The 24,248-nt window shown below is 49.7% G+C and overlaps 1 protein-coding gene across 1 annotated transcript in view; it reads right to left on the bottom strand.

The window, feature by feature from the left end:
• Positions 1–24,248, bottom strand: part of TMEM8B (transmembrane protein 8B) — a 24,491-nt gene continuing 243 nt past the window's right edge. Inside the window, exons 2-14 of the mRNA XM_011939384.1 lie at positions 23,737–23,810; positions 19,109–19,298; positions 18,554–18,761; positions 13,170–13,303; positions 12,643–12,911; positions 11,715–12,040; positions 8,341–8,434; positions 8,009–8,132; positions 7,784–7,926; positions 7,417–7,595; positions 1,452–1,598; positions 1,168–1,284; positions 1–924 (exon numbers count right to left, since the gene is read on the bottom strand). Of these exons, the coding sequence (XP_011794774.1) occupies positions 589–924; positions 1,168–1,284; positions 1,452–1,598; positions 7,417–7,595; positions 7,784–7,926; positions 8,009–8,132; positions 8,341–8,434; positions 11,715–11,993 (1,419 nt within the window). The 5' untranslated portion in view covers positions 11,994–12,040; positions 12,643–12,911; positions 13,170–13,303; ... (1 more) ...; positions 19,109–19,298; positions 23,737–23,810 and the 3' untranslated portion in view covers positions 1–588. The remainder of the gene's footprint in view (positions 925–1,167; positions 1,285–1,451; positions 1,599–7,416; positions 7,596–7,783; positions 7,927–8,008; positions 8,133–8,340; positions 8,435–11,714; positions 12,041–12,642; positions 12,912–13,169; positions 13,304–18,553; positions 18,762–19,108; positions 19,299–23,736; positions 23,811–24,248) is intronic.

The following is a 24,248-nucleotide window of genomic DNA, read 5'->3' as shown; positions in this document are numbered from 1 at the left end:
TTCTGAACCAATCATTCATTGGAGACACACAGACTCCACCTGTATCAAACAAGGATACCAGCCACCCAGACAGCCCCAGTCCCAGCTTCATCCATCCTGCAATCCCTCCTCCGCATCACAGCACAGCCCAGACGCTGCCTCTGGAAAGGAAGCCTGAGGCCAGAGTTGCTGAGCCTCTGGGAAAATCTGGAAATTTGGTTTCCCCAAGATAGACTCCACCTCCTCTGGAATGATCCGTGTTTCTGACAGGGGTTTGTCTCCCTGGGAAGGGATCCATGTCTTGGGAAGGCTCCGTATCCCGGGACAGGCTGCACACCTGCAGGAGGGACTCCTTGGTCCTGAGGGGCTCTGTGCCTGCATAGGCTCCAGTCCTTAAGAGGGACTCCATGATGCAAGGGGACTCCAGGCCCTCAGGAAGTTCTCCATGTCCTGGAAAGGGCTCCAGGTCCCTGGAAGAGTTCTGTGTCCTCGAGAAAGACTCCATGTCCTCAAGAAATACAGCCTGTCTCCTTGTAAGAGGGCTCCACGCCCCCAGAAAGAACTCTAGGAAGCGTTCATATCCCCCCAGGGCCAGGCCCAAAGCCCCTCTCAGCTGGCACAGATGCTGCTGACAGTGGCCCCTCCTGGGCCCACGAGGCCCAGCTCCTCCTGCTCGTTGATGCATAGCTGGTAACCACAGCCCCGGGCCCGGGCTCCAGACGGGACCCGGTGGTCAGTCTTGGCACGAGGGGGCAGCAGGAAGCCCACACTGCCCGCAATGAGCATATGCCAAATGCTGTGAATGTAGAAGTAGTTGTCCCGGGTCTCCACAAAAGCATAAAGCAGGATGGCGCTGCCTGCAATAAGGCTGCCCGGGCACAAGTAGAAAAGCCAGCGGCGCCACGTGGGTGGGTAGCAGTGCCGGCGGCGGACGCTGCGTACTGTCTGGGGGAGACAGAGAAGTGGGGCTCAGGAATGCCAAGCCCTGGAACCCAAGCCACAGTTGGTCACTCTCAGGTTTCCTCTTTAGGTTGTGACCTAAAGACATCTTCTAAGACCGGAGCGGACACTGCCAGCAGCAGGTGATGACGACAGAGCTAAGCCCACCTTAAACTGGGGACCAGATACCTGGGGCCCCACACCCAAGTCCTGCTGGGACCCTACCCCAACATCCCTCCCCACCCTTACCCAGGCTGTGGCCAAGATCCCCAGGGCGAAGAGACTGGGTCCAAGCAGGTTCCAGAGTCCATGTCGGTCAAGCTGCAGAGCCATGGACAGCAGCATAGCTCCCAGCAAATACAGCACCTAGAGAAAGAGACTCCAGGGCTGGGCTTGGGCCAGGTGACAGACAGCACTCCAGGGGCTGGGTCAGAATCATGAGAGGCACTTGGAAATGCTCCCAGGGAGAGGTCAGGAGTGGATTTCAAGGAGACTTGGCCATGGCTGTTCCCCAGGGCCCACTCTGGACTGACCTGCTTGACCACGGGCTGTAAACGAGCCATGGCAATGACAGTGACCCACACGGACATTAAGGAGCCCAGGAAATCACAGAACTGCAGCACATCGTAGTCCATGATGCAGAAAACCACGATGCCTGGCTGGTCACAGGCATGATAGAACTGAAGGAAGAAATGACAGGCATTGAGAGAACATGAGGCAGAGGTCCAGGTCTACAAAACTGGAGGGGATGGGCCCAGGGGTGGTGTGCTGCTGTCAGAGCAGCAGAGGTGAGAGGTCACAGATGAGAAGATCTGGGAAGTGCCTGACTCCCCAAATCCTGAGAAGAATGTGGTAAGGAGGTCCAGTCTGCTGCATAGCTAGTAGGTATCTGGCAGCCCTGACCCTGGTCCTGACCTTCCTAATGTTCCTGCTTCTGGAAGGTGCGGTGGAGAGTGCCCTGCCAGGGGGTTCTGATATCCTCAAATTGAAGCCAATCCTGTCCCCGTCTCCTCACGCCCACCATGGATCCCACCTATAATCCCCATCCCTGGCCCAAGCTCTGGGCTACCCAGAATCCAAATCTCCCCGCTATGTCCCAGTTTCACCTGATAGCTCAGACTCTAAATTGGGCTTCACTCTCAGGCCTTCCACCAACTGACCCTCTTCATCCCCTACCAACAAATGCGGGGAGTGTGTGGCAGGTAAGAAAAAAGGCAGTCCCTAAGGCCATGGAGAGAGGCATGGCACTTCACACCATGGGGAAGAACATGGAGAGGGGACAGTGTCCACCCATCCTACACTCTGGAGAACATAGTGAAGAGTGGACTATTGAGGAGGTTCAAAGGGGATGCAGGGAACAGAAGTGGAATTGGATCAAACTCGACTGGACATCCTAATCCAAGCAAAGTCTGCCACTAGCTCCCTTGTCTGTAGTCCTGACCCATGTCCAGATTGTCTCTCTGGACAATGCCATGGCTTCCAGCATCCTGTGTTCCCTTATTTGTGAAAAAAGTTTTCTAGGGATAACTCGTTAGTGGCAGAGATGCCACCAAAAGAACTGGAAAACATACTCCAAAGTCGGTCTCTAGAGAAGAAATCGCTGTTTCCTTTGACCCTACTGAAGATGTCATCCAGTCATTCAAATTGCAAAAATTACAACTCCAACAGACAAATACGGAAAGGAAGAAGCTAGGATCTAAGAAAAAGAAAACAAAATGAAGAAGAAAACCTAGGATATGAATTGGCATCAGGAAACTTTGGGTTTGATTCCTTTAAATTTTAAGCTGCAAGACTCAAGCTTGTATATCTATCTTCTTTCCTTTCCTTCACTTTGGAGGTAAGTAATTTTGTTCCTGCAAAAAGAGACTGCCTTAGGATGAACATGTTTTAAGTGAGTGTTCCAGGCTTTCAAAAGGGCTTGTTATTTTGAGGACATGGTTCCCTTTTAATATACTGCTAAATTGAAAAAGTGAGTTCTTACTGGGAAATTTTCAGAGACTTTTCATGTAGGTCCTTATCAACATTAGAATTATTTTTTTTAGGTTGGGTGCAGTGGCTCAAGTCTATTAATCCCAGCATTTTGGGAGGATGAGGTGGGTGGATCACTTGAGCCCAGGAGCTCAAACCAGCCTGGGCAACATGGTGAAACCCCCATCTCTACAAAACATACAAAAATTAGCTGGGCATGGTGGCGTGTGCCTATAGTCCCAGCTACTTGGTGGGGAACAGGGAATTGGGGGTGGGGGCAGAAGGGGCTGAGGTGGGAGGATTGCTTGAGCCTAGAAGGTCAAGACTGCACTGAGCTATGATCATGCCACTGCACTTCACCCTGGGTGACAGAATGAGACCCTGTCTCAAAAATAAATAAATAAATAAAAATGGTTAAGTAATTAATGTTTGAATATGTCTAAGAGACTGGTTTATTTTTCAACTATTTACATGTGCTGATTCATTGGGAGTTAACTTAGTTCCTAAACAAATCAATATTTTGGTCTTTTTCTATTTTAGTTATAGGACATTGATTATTCTCTGCCTCCAAGACCAGACATAAGTACTACAGGCCACTAAATTACCCCAATACTGTTTTATGACTTGGATTTTATTTTAAAGCACTAATTTTACATCCAGGCTTAACCAAACACTGGCTCCATATGCTTCACTTCAAGTATATAGAAAGAAATGCCCAGAAGTTTCTGGAAGAGGGATTTGTACTATATTTCAGACAAAGGAAGATATATATCAGCAGAAAAAAAGGCAAAGCTGAATCACTAAATGCTGAAGACACATCTAGGGGAATAATTAAGGGCTGATTTTCTCCTAGGATTTTGCACTAAAAGAAGAATAAAGAAAAATGGAGATATTATCTCCAGAGTGGAGAGGATTTGAAGAAATCATCTCACTAATATTTTACAACTGATTATCTTCCAAGTATACTAAAAGGTCAAAGAGATTGTTTAAGGTTGTGAAAAATCCACAGGGGTAGAGTTAAATTAAAATTGTAGCATGAGGGAATTAGTCCACTAAAAATTGTGGACTAAATTTTTAGATTGGCATTCGTTTTGTTAACAGCAATAAAAAGGTAGAAGTGACACAGAAAAATCAGGGAATTTAAGAAAAAAAATTAGACTACAAACTGGCTTCTATTGATATAATTCTAATCTAAGTTGATAACTTTCTCAGCTTTGGACATTATTTATGAAGCAATGTAGGGAAATTATCCTAAAATTTTTTTCTGTGGAATTTTACATTTTTATAACAGTACATCTAATGCTCCAAAATGGGCTATCCAGGTACTGCAGAACGTGGACTATAAATGCAAACATAGTTAATCCATACCAATATTGGGATATAACGGAACTCGCTGTTACTCCCTTATTTCCTGTTTTCTGCTTTCATTTTCTCTTGGAAAGAGGTACGCGATTCTGCCAAGGGACACTGAGAATGACCTGGGATGGTCTGAGGGATGTCAGGGGTAATGAGAAGGTAGGCTTGTAGCCAGGATGTCGGCAATCAGCAAGGACACCTGCACAGCCCCAGAATGCCAGCTCTGTCTGGGTCTTCCGAGATCTAATTATAAGGATTCAAGGAACACTGTGACGGATACACAGTTTGAACAGTATGGGTTCAAGTTGCACAATTAAAATTTTTGATATCTTTGCCTGATGGTTTCTTATATTTGGCTTAGTTGTATTTTCAGATCTCTTGACTGGCTCTTATCTTTTAAGAATTTGGTGAGAACTACTAAACTGCGGCCATGCCTTTTTCTACATACTCTAGGCCTTAGGAGAAACTGAAGTCAGGTTAAAAGCATATCAATGCATGCTCACTGCCCTAGTGCAAAGGGAGCAACACAGCTCATCTGTTACTTGTTAGGGATCTGGAGTCAGGCTTACCCAGATTCTAAGGTAGATACTCACTTTCTACCTCAGGCAAAATATTTAACTTTCCCTTATCTACAAAAAAAAAACGATAACAAGAATAAAAGCATGTATCAACTATTACGGTACTATTGTGAGGATTAAATTAGCAGCGTCTGAAACACAGCACATATTCAGTATATGTCATTTTGTTGTAAACATTATCTGAATTGTTTGCGTATATATAAAAATCAAATGCTAAGTTTGTGGCCTGTTTTTGTTTTTTCAAAACATATTTTACATCTGTAAACTCCTGAATCCCTACTGTCTGCTCCTACGTCCCAGATAAGAATGAATTACTACTCCCAAGTGTAGACTGTCCTGGATTATTTGAAGACAAGGAAGATAACTGTCATCTGTCCTAGTACTGACAACTGCAATTTGACCAATGGGCCCTTAAATGGACACTGCTACAGAATGAAATAAGTCTAAGAATGGCAAGGAGGGACCACAGAGAACCTGCAGGGAAAAGAGAAAACATAGCTTTATGTTCTGGCCCATGTGGAAAAGAACAGGAGTTAGAGCAGGGCTTTAGGCAACACCTCAAAGCCAGCAGCTTTTCCTTATTGCCTTATTTAAGACAATGGGAGCTTTTGGCCCGGCGCAGTGGCTCACACTGTGAGTGGCTCACACCGAAAGTGCTGTAATCCCAGCACTTTCGGAGGCCAAGACAGGTGGTTCATGAGGTCAGGAGATTGAGACCAACTTGGCCAACATGGTGAAATCCTGTCTTTACCAAAAATACAAAAATTAGCTAGGTGTAGTGGCATGCACCTGTAGTCCCAGCTACTCAGGAGGCTGAGTCAGAAGAATCACTTGAACCTGGGAGGCAGAAGTTGCAGTGAGCTAAGATCGTGCCACTGCAATCCAGCCTGGGCGACAGAGCAAGACTCTGTCTCAAAAAAAAAAAAAAGAAAAGAAAGAAAGAAGGGAAGAAAGCGGGAGCTTTTTATGTGACTTGAGGCTCTCCCAGTGCTCCTGCTACAGGGAAGGTCTTTTCAGGTTGACAGACACCGTATCCAGATAAGGAAGAATCATCTAGCACTGAACACTCTGGAGCCAATCAGGATGCTTGTGTCAAGTCCAGAGAGTGAATATGCTCTCCCTACATGCTGCAGGCTCCTGACACACTTAGGTAGGCTTACTAATTATGAATCACATTCGATCTGCATGTAGCCGAGAGTGGGCTGGTGGAACAGCTGTTGCTGGAGGATTTGGTGAGCCACAGTAGAAAGGGCATCTGGCAATACGAAAGAGAAACAGTGTCTAATATAAAAATAGAATGAGGCACTGTGGGAGCAGGCCTAAAAAGGGGCCAATCAAGCAAAACTGGGGTATGTGCTTCTCACCCAGCTTGAAGAGCCAAGATCTCTCTCTGCAGCATGGCTGCAGCCTCTTCTTCCTCATCTCTGGATGAATCTCCAGGAGGACCCAGGCCCCTCAGTTTCAGCACATTTGCCCCTGCTTTCTCCCAGATGAGAGGTATGATTTTTCTAATTTAGACATATGTCTGACCTAGTAATGCTGGACACCAGGAAGGCCCGTTTTGGTTTCTGTGATATCCTTGCTGCCAAGGCCTGAGAGTCTGAAACCATCTAAGAGTTTTTGCAGTGCTCACATGCATGTCGCATGGTGTCAAGAGCCTAGAGATGAGTTGAAAAGATTCCCAGACGTGACACTTCAGGGGTAAAAAGCCTACTTGGGGGTTAAGTCACATCAGCAGGCTCATTTCTCTACCTTTCCTTATAGTTTCTGGACACTTGCTTATAATGAACTTTTCTGATTACGGAGGAGTGGGGAAAACACAGGAAAGAGATTGTGGCGATTCTGCAATGGGAATGGAGGGGTTTTAAACTATATTAATTTTCATCAAAATGCACTCCTTTGAGCTGGGATGTGATATGATACTGCCACTTCTGACAATGCCTCAGGACACAGTTGAGTCTGTAAAGCTCCTCAGGACTCTGGAAGTCAGACTGTCCTATAATCCCCCAATACAGAGGTCCCCTCTATCTTTCCAAAGTTCCCATGAGAAATCAAGGTGGCACGGCGGCTGAATGGGGACACCGTTTCAGACCACAGGAATGAACGTGCTAACGATGTAGAAGTCCCCAGTGTGATGGAGAAGGGGGGCTCAGAGTAGCTAGCTCTCACATCATGGAAGAATGTGGTGAAGATGAAGACACTCTATGCAGAGGTGTGGGGGAAAGCACAGATTTCCTGCCCCCATACACAGAACACGGTGACTGTGTAGACACAAATCCATACTGTAGGCCAGTTTCCTGGCCCATGTGTTGAGTAAAGGTCCCCTCAGCCCTCAGGGTGGACAGAGTGTGGAACAGCTGGAGGCCCAAACTTACTTTATTAAGTTGCAAACAGTTTTGTTCATTTACTCCAATGTGTCTTACAAAAATGACCCTTTTCTATGCATGATAGGTTGGGAAGCACTGCTGTCTGTCTGTAAAAGACACAGTGAAGGCACGTACATTCCCAAACCCTCGGAGAACGTGGTGGAAATACAGACTGTGACCCACCACCACGCACAAGCACCCAGTGATAAGATGCAGACACCGCCGCATACCGTGGAGAAGAACATGGTGAAGGTGTAGACAGCAGCTTCCAGCACATATCGACTCCGAATGGCCAGGACCACAGGTGGCAGAAACATGAGGTTGCTCAGGCAGAGCAGGAGTGTGGACAGCAGCTGGAATCCATAGGTGAGCGCATCTGCACTGTCGGTGCAGCCCCAGCCTCTCCACCCTGCGTGTGGGGAGGGAACAGGATGGAAGAGGACAGACGGCAGCCATGGGCCTATGCCACTGCCCGTGGAGGGTGGTCTCACCCCGGCTCTGCCAAAGCCGTCCCCAATTCAGGCTGCGCACTCCCCTACTCCCGCCGCCTACCCACAGACCCACAGGTCCACCTCCAGTCCACCGCAGCCCGCTCACCGGCCTTGCACTCGCAGGCTGCGTACAGATAGTTGTGTGTGCGCAGCAGCTTGCACTGGCCATAGGGCCCGCAGTCGTCCACGCATGGGGACAGGAAGGTGCGCATCCGCACCTCGGCCGTCGCGTTGCGGCACCGCACGAACCTGCGCACACACTCGCAGTCACCTGGGGCCCCGGGCCACCCCCGCCGAGTCCCGGTCCCAGCCCTGGCCCCGCCCCGCTCACCGAGGCCCCACCCCGCACAGGGAGCGGAGAGCCAGGAACCAGGTCCCCGTCTGCGGGAATGGGATTCGCAGCCTGGCAACTCTGGTAGTGGCACTGACAGAGAGGAGGAAGCCGGCCAGGGACTCTGAAGGGAGAAGCAAGGGGTCAGTGAGAGGAAGGAGGGGTCAGGACCCAAGAACCCTCACCCACCTGCCCCCATTTCCCGGAACCCTAGCCTATCATTCCTCCATTCCATCCCTCCCCACCTTCACCTCTGCCCGCCGCCACCACCACCACCCCCACCCCGCCCCACCACACTACAGCTTCTTCTCCTCCTCCATTCCTAATCCCACCTTTGGAACAGGTCAGTGCTGCATCCCCCAGGCTCAAGGGCACCTCGTGAGTCAAGCATCCAAACACCGTCACGTTTTCCTGGCGCACGGAGCTCTGGGGAGGGTAGGTATGGAGGTGAGGCCGCCACATTCTCCAGCTCCACCCACAGCCACCCTCAGACTCCCACCCCTGTTAACCCACACCTTCCAAGGACAGCCCATTCCTCCCGGCGCTCTGCACGCCAAAGCTGTCCTCTCACCTCCATTCTCAGAACAGAAAAACTGAAAAACAACAGATCCTCCACGGCAGAAATCTTTCAAGGACTGATGAGACAGCAAGGCCCAATTCTGAATCTGTTCTTTGGGCAGAAGTGTTTCAATTCTGTCTGAGCAAAAGAGAACACCCTCTTTTTCAGTCCTATCTAGCTCATTGAGGGGAAGGAGGGCTGTTGCCAGTTATAGAAACTAATTGTGGACAAAGGCAATTGTAAGGTTTTCCATCATCTTCACCTGGACCCCAAGACAGGTGGAGCATGAAGACACTCACTCCAATTCAGGTGAAATGATCCTAGGTACTGAACGGTGGTAACAGAATGCCCAAGAGATTAAATGTAGCAACATGGCTGGGATTAAAAGAAACCAGATAATCTGCAAGAGTAAATGTAAGGGGTTGTCTACAAGAATAAAGGTAACAGGATGCCATAAACTCACCTCATTCAAGAAGGATTTGAGGCAGCTTACATAAAATAGAATACAATAAATGCCTGAGGGAAACTTAAAAATCAGGATAGGAAAATAAAGTCTGTCCCTAATGTAGGCCATATATTTGATACTGACTTCCAAGCAACCAAAGCAAAGGAAGTATAATGAGTTACCAGATTTGCAACTACATAATATAAAAGCTAATCAGAGTCTCTGGAGAATCACAGCATCCAAAGGGGAAGTTCTGAGATAAATTCTCATCAAAGCAGCACTGCGTGTTGTCATGCATCCTGTCCTCAGCCACAAGAGTGAGTTTCATACAACTTGCTTATATAACTTCCTTCAATGCAAGCCCGGGGCAATATGCCAAAGTATTACTCAGTGAAAGTCTTTCTAGGAGGGAGCCAAAGAAAAAAGTATATGCAGTTCTCTGATCCACATGTCCAGTTCTTGATCCAAGGGGAGAAAAAAAATCAAAATATTTGGAGGAAATACCTTTCAGAATAAACAGAACAGGCTGAGGTGGGTACCACATGTCATAGAATGCAGATGATGTAATGTAAACAGATGCTCATTAAAGTGAATGGATGGAAATGCAGAGAGGGAAAGGGTGAGGGGCTGCAGGAGGGCTAGGCTTCTATTCTCAGGGTACTGAGGAAGAAACAACAAGTATGGGCAAGGCTGTCCTCTAATTCAGGGTCTACAGTTTCAAGGTCGAATCAAGATCTCACTGTCATTGCCCAGAGGCATGGCAATAAGCAAACACAAAATACATACAGTCTTAGCGAGAACAAAGAGAGAATTTGATTATGTAAATAAGAAATATATTCAGGGTGAATAAATGACTCTAACAGGACCACTAGAAAGTTCTAAACCATGTCCCATAAAAGGCCACATAAAGCCACAGACCAGGCCTCAGGTTGGCTGATGGGAAAGTGGTCCCTGCCCTCAGAGCTGGAGGATAGTAGAGTTAAAAGGATCCCTGGCTGGGGGAACAGTATGTAAGTTATTGGATCAAAGCTAAGCTGAAGATATTCTCTAATGGGCCAGCATAGGGCTCCGCCCTCATCTCAGTCTTAATGCTGACAGTAATAACTAAGAAGTACAAAAAGTTGGCTTTGCAAGTGTGTGAATTACACAAAGTGGAGAAGGCCCGAGTCCCAAACCAGTATTAGGCAATGCCTCAAGGAGGGACATAAATTCTTCCATTCAGGTTCAAAAATTCACTGCAAAAACACAATATGCGAATTGGCACCAAAATGTGTATGCCCCTTGATTACAACTAGAGACACAAAGCAATTAATGGGGAAAAGAAATGGGAGGACATACACCAAAAACAGCTGTGGGCCAGGCACAGTGGCTCACACTTGTAATCCCAACATGTTGGGAGGCCAAGGCAGGCAGATCAGCTGAGTCCAGGAGTTTGAGACCAGCCTGGGCAACATGGTGAAACCCAGTCTCTACTAAAAATACAAAAAATTAGCTGGGTGTGGTGGTGCACTCCTGTAATCCCAGCTACTCTGGAGGCTGAGGCACAAGAATCGCTTGAACCCAGGAAGCGGAGGTTGCAGTGAGCCAAGATCACACCCCTACACTCCAACCTGGGCAACAGAGCGAGACTCTGTCTCAAAAAAAAAGGTTAAACAGTTGCATTAGGGAGATATTTTCCCCTATTTTCCAAAGTTTTTATGTGATCCTATTACTCTTATAATTTAAAAAAAAAAAAAATGTACAACTGGTTTGAAGAAAATACAAAGGAAGGAAAAAGACCCAGGGATCTCAATTCACCACAAGCCCTAGGTGATCCCACAATGTAATGCAGCTGCTGAAAAAAGTAACTCAATCTCAGGCAGCACAAATGCAAGTCTTGTTACCTGCCACCTCGATCAGACCACCTCAGATCACTTATTTCAGAGACACAGTGACCACTAGAAGTATGACCAGGTGAGACAGTGAAGGAAGGGGAGAGATCCAAATACCAAGACCCCAAAGACACTGAGGTTCTTCAGCTTTTGGGAGATTGGAGGTAACATCTGAAGGGTTGTAAAAATAGGACTGGGACGCAATAAATGTATCATACTAATGTAAGATATTAATAATAGGGAAAGCGTGAGAGAGTGGGTATATGAGAACTTTGTGCTTTCTGCTCAACCTAAAACTGCTCTAAAAAAAATTAAGTCTATTGCTTTAAAAAAGAACAAGACAGAGATAGATTTACTGGAAATGGCTTCTGGATATGGCTTTTACCCACTGAATCAAAGATGAGTGGGTAAAAAATTCATGGAGACAGATTTTGATGGGATGTCAGGAATGCCTTTGGCAATCAGCGCTATCCAAACATGAACTGCGTGGCCTCAACAGGTGGTAAACTCCCCATCAAAGGAGATTTGCAAGAAAAGGTTAACAACTGCCATAGTGAAAGGCCAGTAATGAGCAGGAGGTGAGCCTACAAAACTGGGAAACCCCAGACACTGAGTCGACCTGGTTGACCTGCCCATCTGTAGCAGAGTCAATACTCCGAACATGTTTATTGACCAGAACTGGGCTGAGTCATGGACTCTAATTGTCAGGATGGGTGGGAGCAACCTGGACAGGCTTTTACCTCCTGGAGGAGGTAAAGACCCCAACACCCCTGACACCTTTCCCTGCAAGCTCCCTGGGAGAGCAACCTCCCCACTCTCCATAAAGAGTACCGCATTGAGCTGGAGCTCCAGGCTGAGGACGCCTCCACTGTCCAGCACTGGCAACAGCCTCATGGCGAACACAGCTGGGCGCTCAGGGGGAAGGGCCACACTGGGGCCAAAGAAGATGTAGAAGTGGACAGAGAAGGTGTCCAGCTCGTTGCGCAGAGTCGGGCGCACTGGCCAGCAGTGCTCAGGTGGGGATGTAGTCCCAGGCCCCTCCGCAGGGGTTCCAAGGGATGGTGGTTCTGGGGGCAGTGGCTGGTTGCCCAGTGACTGGGGCATGTTCATGGCAGCTCCAGGGACCAGGGCTCGAAGCAGGCCGGGCTGTGGGCACTCTGTGGGGCAGAGGAAACCAGAGCTTGGGCCTGCAGGCTTTACAGTCTTGAACTTACTCATAAACAGATCTGAGCTAGACAGGATTTCGCAAAGAGTGGGGAAGGATGAGAACTAGAATGCAATGTCCCTTGGGAGTGCGGGGCATCCAGGGTCATAGGGGTTTCCTAATGGTGACAGCTAACGCAATACCACACTGGAGGGAACCGAGGTCATCTATCCCTCCCTAAAAACAGTGAAGACGCTATTGAAACAGATATTAAGTATGACAGGCTGTCTCACTGACTTGCAAGGGCTTTGGCAAGGACAGTGTCCCAGAGGTCCTGGATGTTCCTGCCTACCCCAGGAAACTGAGAGATTAAATCAAAGAAAGTAATGAAGTCCTTTAGTTGTCTCAAGTCAGATGCAAAAAAAAAAAAAGTTATCTAAAGGCCTTCCAATAACTTGGAGCTCCAAACGGGATGGCTTCAGGGAGCGTGAAGGAGCCTGGGTGGGGAAGGGGAGGTTGTAGGGATGTGGCAGAGGGCCACTGAACAGAGCCACCCCAAGTCACTTCCCAGCCACGGATATCTGCACAGACGAGGGCAAATGCAGGGGTTCTGACCTTGCAACCGCACACACAGCTGGAAGCGGATGTTCCTACCAGGGCCCCGGGATGATGTTTCCACACGCACGTAGACCCAGTGCCCCCAGGGGGGCAGTGCCAGCTCCAGCTGGCATCCCGAGGCACCTCCACAGGCCACAGAGCTTGAGTTGTGCAGGGGTGGGGCTTTGGGACGCAGACGCAGTGACAGGGGGCAGGCAGGTACCCCGCGGCCCCCCACACACGCCAGCTGTGCTGAAACCCTGTAAGTGAAGCTGGGCACAAAGACCCTGGGCAGAGGAGAGGTTGGGGGTAAGAAGGCAAAAACAGAGACGAGAGGAACACAGGGCAAGGGAAGCACTAGAAAGGAAGGGGAGTGGAGTCGGAAGGAGGCCTGTTCAGGTCTCCCGCTCTGTTCTGGGAGGGAAGGAGGCAGGGATCCCAACCAGGGACCAGGCAGGTAGGCGGAGAAGCCAAGAGAGAACCCTGCAGCCTATTTGAGGCCAGAGAAGTGGGAAAGGACAAGGTATGGGGAGTCTTTGACTTACTTGTAGAGCGCTGAGCGATTGTGTGGGGAGAGGGTTTGCTCTGAGGGCCGGCCAGGAACCAGTACAGCAACGTCCAGCAAACGCCGGACAATCAGCTGCGGCTGAAGGAGGTACTGACACTCATCCTGGAGACCCTGGGACAAAAGCAGGTGTGGCAGGAGAGGGAGAGACAGCAGGGGCGTACTAAACCAAGGCAAACAGAACCTGCTGGGTGGGCCAGGGAGAGACCCCCACCCTGGCCACCACTCCCAGGCCTCTAACCCAGGTCTCTCTAAACTCTAGGTCCTTCTTGCCTGAGCAGTCATTTCTGGTCATCTCTGTCCCACCTCAGTCTGCAAGGTCTGCTGGGATCCTCAGCACTGGCTGAGGTTTTGGGATTCAAACCCAGGCCCTCCTGACAATCAGGCCTGGCTTGCCCCTTCTCCCAAGCTAACCTCTCCCCCTGAGCATTCTGGGCCAGCCCAGCAGCACTGTGATCTCCAACCAGCCCATTCCCGACCAGGCTCAGAAACTTAGAACACTGGCTCTTTTAGGCAAAGTGGGGTGGGGTGGAAAGCTCCTTCAAGGCCTCCAATCCAACCCCCTCACTCTCCCCGCCACCAATCTCAACCTTTAATTTCCTTTAGTCCCCACCCTGCCCCACTCCCATGTGTTTGTCCAGCCTCTGCTTTCACACTCATTACACCCAGGTAATGAGCAGCCCTACACAGGTAATGAGTGCAGGGCCACTCATTACCTTCCAGGCAACCTCCAGACTATAAGCAGCTTGAGAACAGGAACTCTGTCCTATTTTATTTTTGTTCCTCTAGACACGGGGCCTCACATAGAGTGCATACCTCACAGATGAATGTTTGCTGAATTAATGAATCAGGAAATGGATCACAACATCTGGGGGAAGTGCTGACCTTGCTAAAGCCAAATCCTGTCATCTTTGATGCCCCTGCCCCAACTCTGCCTTCAGGAGACCCATTGATCCGTCTGGTCCCTCAGCCTCAGACTGTGTTTCTTCTGCTGCTAAAGGATATCAACCATGTCTCCCCCAGTTTCTCTTCTGGAGAAAATCCCCAGCTCCTTCTCTGTTGACACCCCCTGGCCCGCACAGCCTCATCACTCTCTAGTGAGCACAGTCCCATTTGTCGCAGTTCCTCTTCTGCAGCACATGCAGCTATATGAGCCCTACAGACCTCACAGTTAAGGGGAGGTAGGGGCTCCTAATTAGGTCATACCTTCAAACTCTGTTCTGGGACAAAAGTTCCAGGCCCTGACATCCCACTGAGTTCCATGGCTCAGAACAAGCCAGTCAAGGCACTGACTTCCAGCAAAACTCGACAAGGCTAGAAGGTCTGTGCCTTTTGCATCCCCAGTGTCTAGCACACCATCTGGCACATACTAGGTGCTAAAATAGCTGTTAAAGAATGGTTGTCAAAAAGGGGGTCCCTTCAGAGAGCTCCTGAACCAACCTAGATGCTCAGGTTTGGTGTCAAACCCTAAGAACCAAAAGACTCTCACAAGTCACTGCACTGACCCCACCTCCTAAGGCAAGAATTACCACCATAATAATCTTGTAGTGAATGAGTCCCAAGGGTGGGGGCTCATGCTCCAGTGGTGGCCCACTTCCTTGCTAGATAGTCCAGGAAAGAAACGCTTTGCTCCACGTTTTGGAGTTTTGCTTGTGTTCGATTCAATGAAAGATCAGTAGACATGACCTGTTTGGTTAAGATGTGCTCCTTTCTTCAACTGTGTAACGTGCCAGTCCCCCCTCTTCATGCGGAGGGAGTGTTTAGTCAGTGGAGACCAGGGGAGATGCAGGGAACTGTCACCCCGTGATGGGGCCAGAGAAAGAGCACCAGAAGTCAGGTCCTCAAGAGCTGCCAGGGCAGATGCCAAGTGAGAGTGTCCCAACTGAGCCAAGAGGCCAGAAGAACATCAGCAGTCGGGGAGGCCCAGGGCCCAGGCAAGGCAGCTCGAGAAACTAGGAGAGGCAAAAGTGAGACATGGATGGGCTACAGGCTGAAAGATCCTGGAGTGGAAGGCATGGTAGGTAGATTCCTAGAATGTCCTCATACGTATGGGCTGAGTTTCTTCAGAAAGACCTGAGCGGGGGTGGCCAGAGCCAGACTCTGGGTGGGGCTTGCAGACTGAAGATGCCCAAAGACACTTAGCCTTTTCTGCGGGAATAGCGAGTGCACAGCTGAGCCCATGCCCACAGTCAGAAAGCACCCAATCAGTGCAGAAGCAAACGAGTGTTCGACAGACTTCAGGGGGCAAGGGTGAAAGCAGGAAGACCACTTATGAGGCTACTGTGGTAGCCCTGCAGAAAGCAGAGAAACTGTGCTGGAAGTGGAAATGAAGAGCTGTAGATGCATTCAGGGCATGCCTCAGAAGTAGTGTCAACAAGACTTTTTCTTTACAGCTTGGTTGTGAGGAATAAGAAGAAATAAATATAAATAAAATAATTTAGGAGGAAGAGGAAAAGCAGCTGCACTATTAGCAGATTCTAACCACCTCTGCTGAGATATTGAGTCACGTGTGGTCCTAGTTGCTGGATTCAACAGAATCCTTTCTCCTGTACAATTGACTTCTTCACTTTCCTTGTAGTTGCTTTCATTATTTTACCTACTTTTTCAAATCTTAGACACAGAAAGAGGAAGGATAAGAAGAGAACCCATGCTCTAAAAGACATTTAGGAGTACTTTCCCCTTATGAGCAATTTGGGTGCCAAATGGTATCCACAACCCAAAGGCCAGCCCCTCAGAGCAGACTGGCAACTGGGCACCTTAGAATGAACACAGGATCCAAAACAGGAAAGGCAAGGAGATGGAGGCCAGGGACAGGACAGAAGTGGCTGGTAGGAAGAAGGTGACAGGGAAAGGAGGTGAAACAGCATCATGTGCCAGACTCTGCACTGAAGGCTAGGAATACATAGTAAATAACACAGACACAGGGTCTGGCAGAAGTGTGGGACTAGAGCTCATGAGGGTGGCCCAGACCAGGTAAGTCACTTCTTTTTCACAACCTTTCAGGGCTCCCTATTATGCTCAGGATACAGTTCAAATGTCAAGGCCCTTCATGATCTGGCCTCTGCTCATCCCTCTATCTTCCTCACCACCCTAAAACCAGCTCACACTGAACCACTTCAGTTCCTTCTAAACTTTGGGCCATGCTACTCCCACTACCTGGAATGCCCTTCCCTACCTTCTCAACCTCAGGCCTCGCCACTTAACAGTTTCCAATACCACCTCCACCACACTGAGTTAGCCATCTCCCCTTTCTCCTCCTAAAACATCTCCTGTATCTAACATGCATCTTATTTATTTCTGCGTCCCCAGCACACAACCCAAGGCCTGGCACAAAGCAGGTACTAAAGGACTGAGGCTAAAGGGAGATCTGAGTTCATCCCCAAAGCTGAGAAGGGCCCTAGAAACAGCACTGCCTTCTTATCGCTGGGACTCTTCAGTACCCACCAAAGGATATCCCTAAACCCACATAAATGCCTGTGTTCGCCAAGCCTCACAGGAAGCACACCATAGTAGCAGGAGGAAACAAGTTGAGAAGATGGAGGAATGCTCTAGACAAGGAACCCACAAGCTGGAATCCTGGAAATTAACCAGGATCTGGAGAGCTGAAGAACGCTTTGAGGACCATATAAGATTACAGAAGTTAATCTAATTCTTAGAAGGACCGACATAAGATCCTTGCCCCATCAACCTCTCAAACAGGCCTAGCGGAAGCACTATATCTCTCATGGCATCCAGACCCACTGCTGCTTGCGGGCAGAGTGGGATGGTCCTCTTCTGTCTAGCCTCACCACATACCTGGGGGAGCTCTGACCAGGATTCCAGTTCGGTACCAAGTTCCCCAGGCCCCACTTCCCATGTCTAGATGCAAATGTACATGTCAGGCCTAGTTCTTTTCTCACTGCCCAGCTCCCCCTTGGTCTGGGTACTTGAATCACCCTTTAGGGTCTGATCACCTTTTCTCTGCACTACTATCTCCATTCCCCATTGTCCCAATCTGATAGCCATAAGCAATCCTGACCATTTCTAACTGGGCCTCAGCTCCCACGATCCCAGCCCAGGCCTAGGCCCTAGGTTCCTGCTTACCTAGAAAGGTTTTTAGATAACTATAGCCAGGCTTCAGGAGGATTTTCCCTGTCAGTTCTCACAAAGTGGGTCAAGGATCAGAGTTAGGATAAGGAACATCCCTGTTGGGATTTTGCCAAAGACCTATGAAGATGTTCCTTCTAACAGAAGAACCCTCAGTTCTGATGAGAGTCAAGGCCTACCTAGAACCTAGGGCTCTTTCCAAGCTAGCTCCCAACATGCTGTCCTTCAGCAGGCTCACAGGCCTTGATGGGGAGTTCTTTTGCACATCCACATCACTCTCAGGAAAAATGGCCATCACTGAGGCCTAGAGATACTACCTCAGCCCTACTTCCCATCTCTGACAACAGCAGTGCCAGCACCCTTGTACTTATGTGAGTCTCAGCTCATTCAAAGGCACTATTCACCACATTTCTGAGTGCTAGAGTCCTGTTCTTTAAATCCTTGCTCTGTTCTTGCTCGTTTATTCACCCTCACCACAGGCCCCATGCACATGGCCATCCCACGCTGACAACAGCCAGCTCAGTACACCCCCTGCTCCTCCTCCAGTGAACAGGAGTAGGAGACCTGTCTGGCCTAATCCATGAGAGTGGCAGGAAAACATTGTGGCATTTCCTTCCACTCCAAACCAGAGAGGCATCTGACCTTTGAACCTGCCCTTCAGTCTTTAACCACCTCTGTGAAATAAGTGCTTGGGGTGGCTGATATTTGGAGAAAAGTGAGGCAAAGGCCAGGATGGACACCAGCTGCCCAAAGCCTCCTTTTAGCAGGAAAGAGCTCCTCTTGTGGTCTTCTGAAGGGTGTAGGAAGCTGTCTGAAAGAGGAATGCATTCTCCCAGATGGATTAAAGGCTGGGCCGTGGGCTAAGAGAGTCTTCAGGGCTATTGTCAATCAAGATGTAGAATAAAACCAGTCCTGGGTGTGTGCAGCAGATTGGAACAGCCCATAGTTGGCTTCTGTTCACCTTGATTAACACTTGTGCCTTCCACTAGGAAGCGGCACTACTCCCCCATGCCAGAGCCTCCGACTCCAGATTCTCAACTTTCCCTTCAGCTTACCTGGACCCAGCATGTCCTCCTGGGTCTCCCAAGTTGCCTCCTCCAGATCATGGCCTCTGACCCACTAGGTGACCTGCTGGCCTTTAGCCATGCCCCACCCCAGCCACCCCTGTGCTGCTGCCCACCCTGACACAAGGCTGGCATGCCAGGGAGCCTGTGGGGGGAATTCAGCAGAGATGGAAGGGCAGTTCTAGACCCCCGAGCCTGGGCAACATCAACCCACCTTGACAGAGATGTGGCCATGGGCCTGGGGAAGGTGGGCAGCCAAGAACCAGTCCCCAGGTAAAGGGCTGCTGACGTTAAAGATGCCTGAGGTGCGGTTGGGCAGTGTCCAGCTGAGGGTCAGTGAGAAAACCCCAGGCACAGCTGTGTCCCCTGGGAAGTGTGTATGCAGTGGATTGATGACAGGGGGTGCCCCGGACCGGAAATACCTAGGGGACCAGAATTAGGAGAGGAGAAAAGCAGGCAATGGGGTGGGAGGCAGGAAGTGGAAGAAAGAAAGAACTGTCACTCATTACCAGTAAAACAAATAGATTCCCTATACTGACACATTCAACAAAGTGGTTCCAGGTCAGGGGCCACGGGTGAGAGATCAGCTCAAGCACTCACACAGTCATACAGTAGTCCAGAAGTGGTCATGTGACAGAGGTCATGGCCCTCACTCAGTCACACTTCAATCTGGACGTGGGTTGGGGTCAGGGTCAGTTAAAGTCACACTTCAGTCTGGAAAGTGGTCAGGGGTTGGAAGTGGGGTTGGGAAATTAACTCAGACACTCACACAGTCACACTTTGGTCTGGGCAGTGGTCCCCAAAGGTTCCCCCTTGCTCCTTGAAGATGATGAGGTTCCAAACAGCCAGGAATGTGTCCTCGGGAACATGGAAGTGGAAGAGCTCGGTGCTGGCAAAGGAGCGGAAAGGACTCAGCTTGCGGGGTGAGCAGGTGGAGTAATCAGTCAGGAAAAGGCCTCCTGGGAAGCAGGAGAGAGAGAAAGGAGCAGGGCAGGGCAGAGGGCATTTCCATTAAGCAACAGGTGCCAGTCTTCCTCACCGATAGCATCAACTCCACAAATGCTCTCCTCTGAGCCAGGAACTAGGTTTTAGGCTGCAGATCTGAAACCTAGCCATCATCTGGTTTAATCCTTACGTTAATCTTATTTAAAAAAAACAAAAAACAAAAAACCCTCCTTTTACAGATAAGGAAACTGAGGCTCAGACCTAGATCAAACTGAGGACGCAAATCTAGCTCTCTCTAAATCCAAAACTAAGACCCCTTCTTTGACTTCACAGCTGCCCCTCACTTAGGAGCCATTTTCTCCACTTACCAAACTTAAAAAAAACAGATGTGGGGAAGGTGTGTGTGTGTGTGTGTGTGTGTGTGTGTGTGTGTGTGTGTGTGTGTATCTTGGCATGGGCTCTTAAGCCACTAAGCAGGCTGGAACTCCACCTGTGGGGCTTGGGAGTCAGCATGGAACTGTGTAACTTCCTTGTTGATTTTCTTCCCTTCTCTGTTCCCCTGTGGTTAGGAGCAGTAAAAACCCTCAGCAGCCTCACAAGTGCTGCCTGTATACTGGCTCAGGGCAGGAGAGGGGAGGGGAAAATGTGGTACGGCTGCCAGGGGCCTGCTTGGGTGGCAGAAGGACAGGAGCTGGCAGGCCACCATGAGAGTCCCCAGGAAAGGAGACTCATCAGGCCTCCTGGGTCAGAATGTACAGCTAGTAGGTGGGGGCCGGGGGAATGTTCTTCCAAAGGGAGGCCCAATGAGGCAGTAAGTTGGTGACCCAGTGGATTTCAAGCCCCTTGGGAATCTTCAGAGCAGGCCGAGTTGGGAGGTGAGGAGGAAGTGGTCATCTCTCATTAAAATGCCAAGATACCTGATCATGATTGTCAGGAGCAGAGCCAAGGTGAGCAGAAGTCGTGTCAGCAGCTAGCCAGGCAAGGGACTAGAATAGCTGTCACAGTGGAGGCAACCCAGTAGCAGACAGGGGAAGAGGGTCCCAAATGGCAGGCAAGGTCTCTCAAAGTAAACCTTTGGGGAATCTGACTGCTCTGGAGACTTTGGACCAGCCTGAAAAGAAGCCCAAGATGACACCTCTAGGACAGGTGAGAAGGTGGGGAACTCAGCAGCTTCAGTACAGACCCGGGGCTGGGGTATGGACTACTCTGGAGAGGCATTTTCAGCCAAGCAGGAAATATCCTCAGGGCTATCCTCTGGAGATGGGAGAGATTAACTCCAAAAATGAGCTGTTTTTGAAATAAAGAAAGGGAAAGGGAGGCTGCTGAAGGAGGAACACTGAACCAGAGCAACCCCAGGAGTCACCCCAGAGAGCTGCCCTACATAGGTGGGGGCCATTGGAGGTCATGGTTACACTCAAGGACTAGTCTGTCCAGTTCAGACCACATGATCAGTTTCAACTGTCAAGAAGGAAAGCCTGCCACCTTGCAAGCTAAGCACTGCCCAGGAACCCAGAAAGGCTACCAGTGCAGCATTCAGAGAGTGACAGAGATGCATCCGAGAGGGATAAAGGGAAACGGAACCCACTGATGGGGGAGACAGGTTTCCTAGGAACCCTAGCTGTGCTAAGTGGGAGGCAGAAGGCTAAGAGGTGAACAGCCTGGATACTATTGTTAGAAGAAATCAGAACTCTAGCACGCCTTCTGCTGGGGTTAGGGAGGGGCTGTTCCTCCTCAAAGCTGGTACCAGGGATGGGTCATCTGATCAACCATTGCTACTGTTAGGAGAAATGTTGGTCAGTCTCTCAGTGCAGACCCTCAGAGGGCTAGTGGTGAAAAGTTTAATGACCTCTGGGAAACATGGACAGACAAGCACAAAGATGCTTGTAATTCAAAAGACCACGGTATGGCCTGGAGAACTGGGGAACTAGCTAAGCCATCCCCACGTGGCCAGGGGCTACAGAGGTCGCAGAATAGGCCTGTGAGATAAAGGAGTGAGCAGCAGCTGGGAATGCTAGGAGGAACTTGGAAGAAGTTCTGAGGGCAGATGCTTGAAAAGGGTCCACAGCCGCATTCACTCCAAACTTTGGTTTGTGGTTTGAACAGGGTCTTTCAGAGCTGTGTCTAGAGGAAGCATGAGTAAGGCCCTTACCAAGTTCAGATGAACTTATTCCAGGTTCCCCAATATTTCTATGATGAAGCTAGGGTGATTCTGACCATCACCCACACCACACACGCACACCCCACACAACACATAGGCTGAGGCCAGCCCTGCTAGTAACAGCACTATGTAGAATAAAAGCCCATTTTTTTTGACTAGCAAGGCATGTGTGGGTCCTCAATTAAGCCCAAGGAAAAGATCCAAGGATCAGGAATGGGACCACTAGACCCAAGAGATAACTTCCATTCCTGAAATGAAACCAAAGCAACCGATAAGCACTATGCAGTCCTGTGCCATGATGGTGCTATGACCCTGCCAGCCTCTTCTCAGACAAAACCCATCGCCACCATTAGGTCACCGAGCACCCTGCACTTAGGTCCAAAATTGCCAAGGCATTCACTATTAATAGCACTAAAGGCAGCCCTGCCTCCATTTGGGTGGACTGGTACTCCTTTCCAACTTCATTACAATTCTCCCCAAAGCACCTGAACCCGCTTCTGGGCAATAGTATTTTTATCCACAACTTTCAGCTGTATATGCTCTATGGCCATCAGTCACCCAGCTCTCCTCACCAGCCCAGTGCTTGCTCAATGGCACATGAAGCAGCCATGATGGCAGGGGATAGAAGCTAGGAACTTGGCTCAACAGCATAAACTCCCCCTCACCAAAACTGAAAACCTGACTGGCTACTGCCTCTGCCCAGTGCCCAACTTGACAGCAGCAGTAATCAACACTGAGTGCCTCCACGGCTCCTTCCTTCAAGGGGACTGGCTGGGGGTGGATGGATAACTTATATTCGTTCCGGGAGGCACCCAACACTGCCCTCACCCTTGGAACTGCTGAGAAAGGGTCTCCAGCCCCATTCACAGCTTCAGTGATCTGCTCATATGATGAGCAGGCAGAGCTGAAGAGGAATGTACATGGGCCACAACATGTCCCCTCCCCTTCATACCGTAACACAGGCGCTCAGAAGATACACTGGCTCACATGCACCCCACACACATGCATGTGTCTACACTCACCAACACACAAGCATGTACACACGCTGCCAGCCTTCCCACAATCCCTCAGTTACACACATAGACACATAAGTGGCCGGACATCTCTGCAGGGGCTATGACCTTTCATGTCCATTCATCTCCTTTAGTTTGTACACTGAACCAGGCCCCCAGAGCTCACTCATACCCACTCTCCACCCCCAGCTGCTCTGTTGGCTGTTATTTCCTAAGACTCCATCAGGCACATCTCCATCCTAGAGTGACACACACCAGAGGTGACTACGGACTTGGGCCATGAAGACTAGAGTCATTTCATGATGTAGCCATCTTCATGGCACATCCCTAGACCAGGACACCCCCTCCTCCTCCCACATTCCACCCATTAAAATATTGGACCTCTCTCCTGTCCAATTCACTTCCCCACTGGAGGGTGGACCTTGACTGACGCCCAGCAAATAAGGAACAGTTTGTGGATAAAGCCCCCTTGTGGGCAGATTGGGGAGAAGGGAGGTTATGCTTTGAGCCTTTCCCCACTTGCGTCTGTTTTTCTATTAAGTATACATTGCAGTGGAGGGCAAAAAAAAAAAAAAAAAACCCACTAGTATGAGACAGGAATTAGGAAACCTTTTTTTTAGCCCCAGCACGCAGCCTATCACAAGCTATCTGAACTTGGACAAACTGCTCCCTCCCTGAGCCTCAGTTTCCCCATCTGTAAAATGGCCTCCGAGTTTCAGCCCTGCTCTAAAAGTATCAGGAATTATTCCTAGGCAAATCAATCTTCTTTGGAACAAGAATCATTACAAGAAGAAAACTCATTATAATGGCAATTAATCCATATTCATCTGTTTGCTACATATTATCTTTAAAACTCTTCTTCATGCTGTTTGAATGCATGCCCAATATCTCAAAGGTTTAGGCTACATATTCCCACACTGCACTAGGGGCTTCTAGTGTGGGACTGTCTCTCCCCCATCAAACTTTGTGAGCAGGGACAAAGCCCACAAGATTTCCCTGGAAAAGCAAGAGTCAAAGTGGGGTCAGGACAGACACCAGAAAAAATCTTGGAGTCTCTGTCCTAGAAACTGTAAGCCACCTGCTGAGCCTCAAACCCAATTAATTACCACTCTTTTGACCCTGCCAATCCCTCTGCTCTGTAAGACCTCACTCCTCTCTATTTCTCCCACTTGCTCCCCAATGATCTAGTTCCCCAGGTCCCACCACTCCTGAATCTCTCCAGCCCACCCCTCCCTGCCGGAACCCCATTCCTGCCTCAATCTTCCCTGCTTCTGCACTCACCAGCCCCCGGGCCAAGGACAGAGAACAGCAACAGCAGCAATAGGGCTGGCGGCAGCTGAAACCCAGACTTGAGTCTAGGCTGGGAGAGGGGCAGAGTATGAGAGATGGGGGGGACTAGCGGGAGAGACTTGGGTAAACACAGAGATGAGGGCAAAGGCTGAGATAATGGGTTGGGCTGGGCTGGACACTGGGGCTTGAACAAGGGCAGGGAGTGGGATGGAAGGAGGGGCTGTGATGGGGACCGCAGCAAGGGACGGGGTTGAGCCAGGGCCTTAAGCAAACACTGGGAATGGGGTTGGGACAGGGCCTGGGCTGAGATTTGTGACAGGGGGTAGAATGAGGGCCGAGGCTGGGATGGGGGCCAGGCCAGGGGCAGGGACTGGAAGGGGGTCCTGGATGGGGACCTAGGCAGGGGTTGGGGCCGATTTGGGAAGAGGGGCGAGGGCGGGACTGGGGACCAAGGCGGGGATCGGGATGGGACGAGGGGCCGGGACAAGGGCTGGGCCATGGCC

This window comes from Colobus angolensis, unplaced genomic scaffold, assembly GCF_000951035.1.
Source record: "Colobus angolensis palliatus isolate OR3802 unplaced genomic scaffold, Cang.pa_1.0 Scaffold181, whole genome shotgun sequence".
NCBI lineage: Eukaryota > Metazoa > Chordata > Mammalia > Primates > Cercopithecidae > Colobus > Colobus angolensis.
The sequence above is the reverse complement of the archived record's forward strand: the minus strand, read 5'-3'. Positions and strand labels throughout refer to the sequence as shown.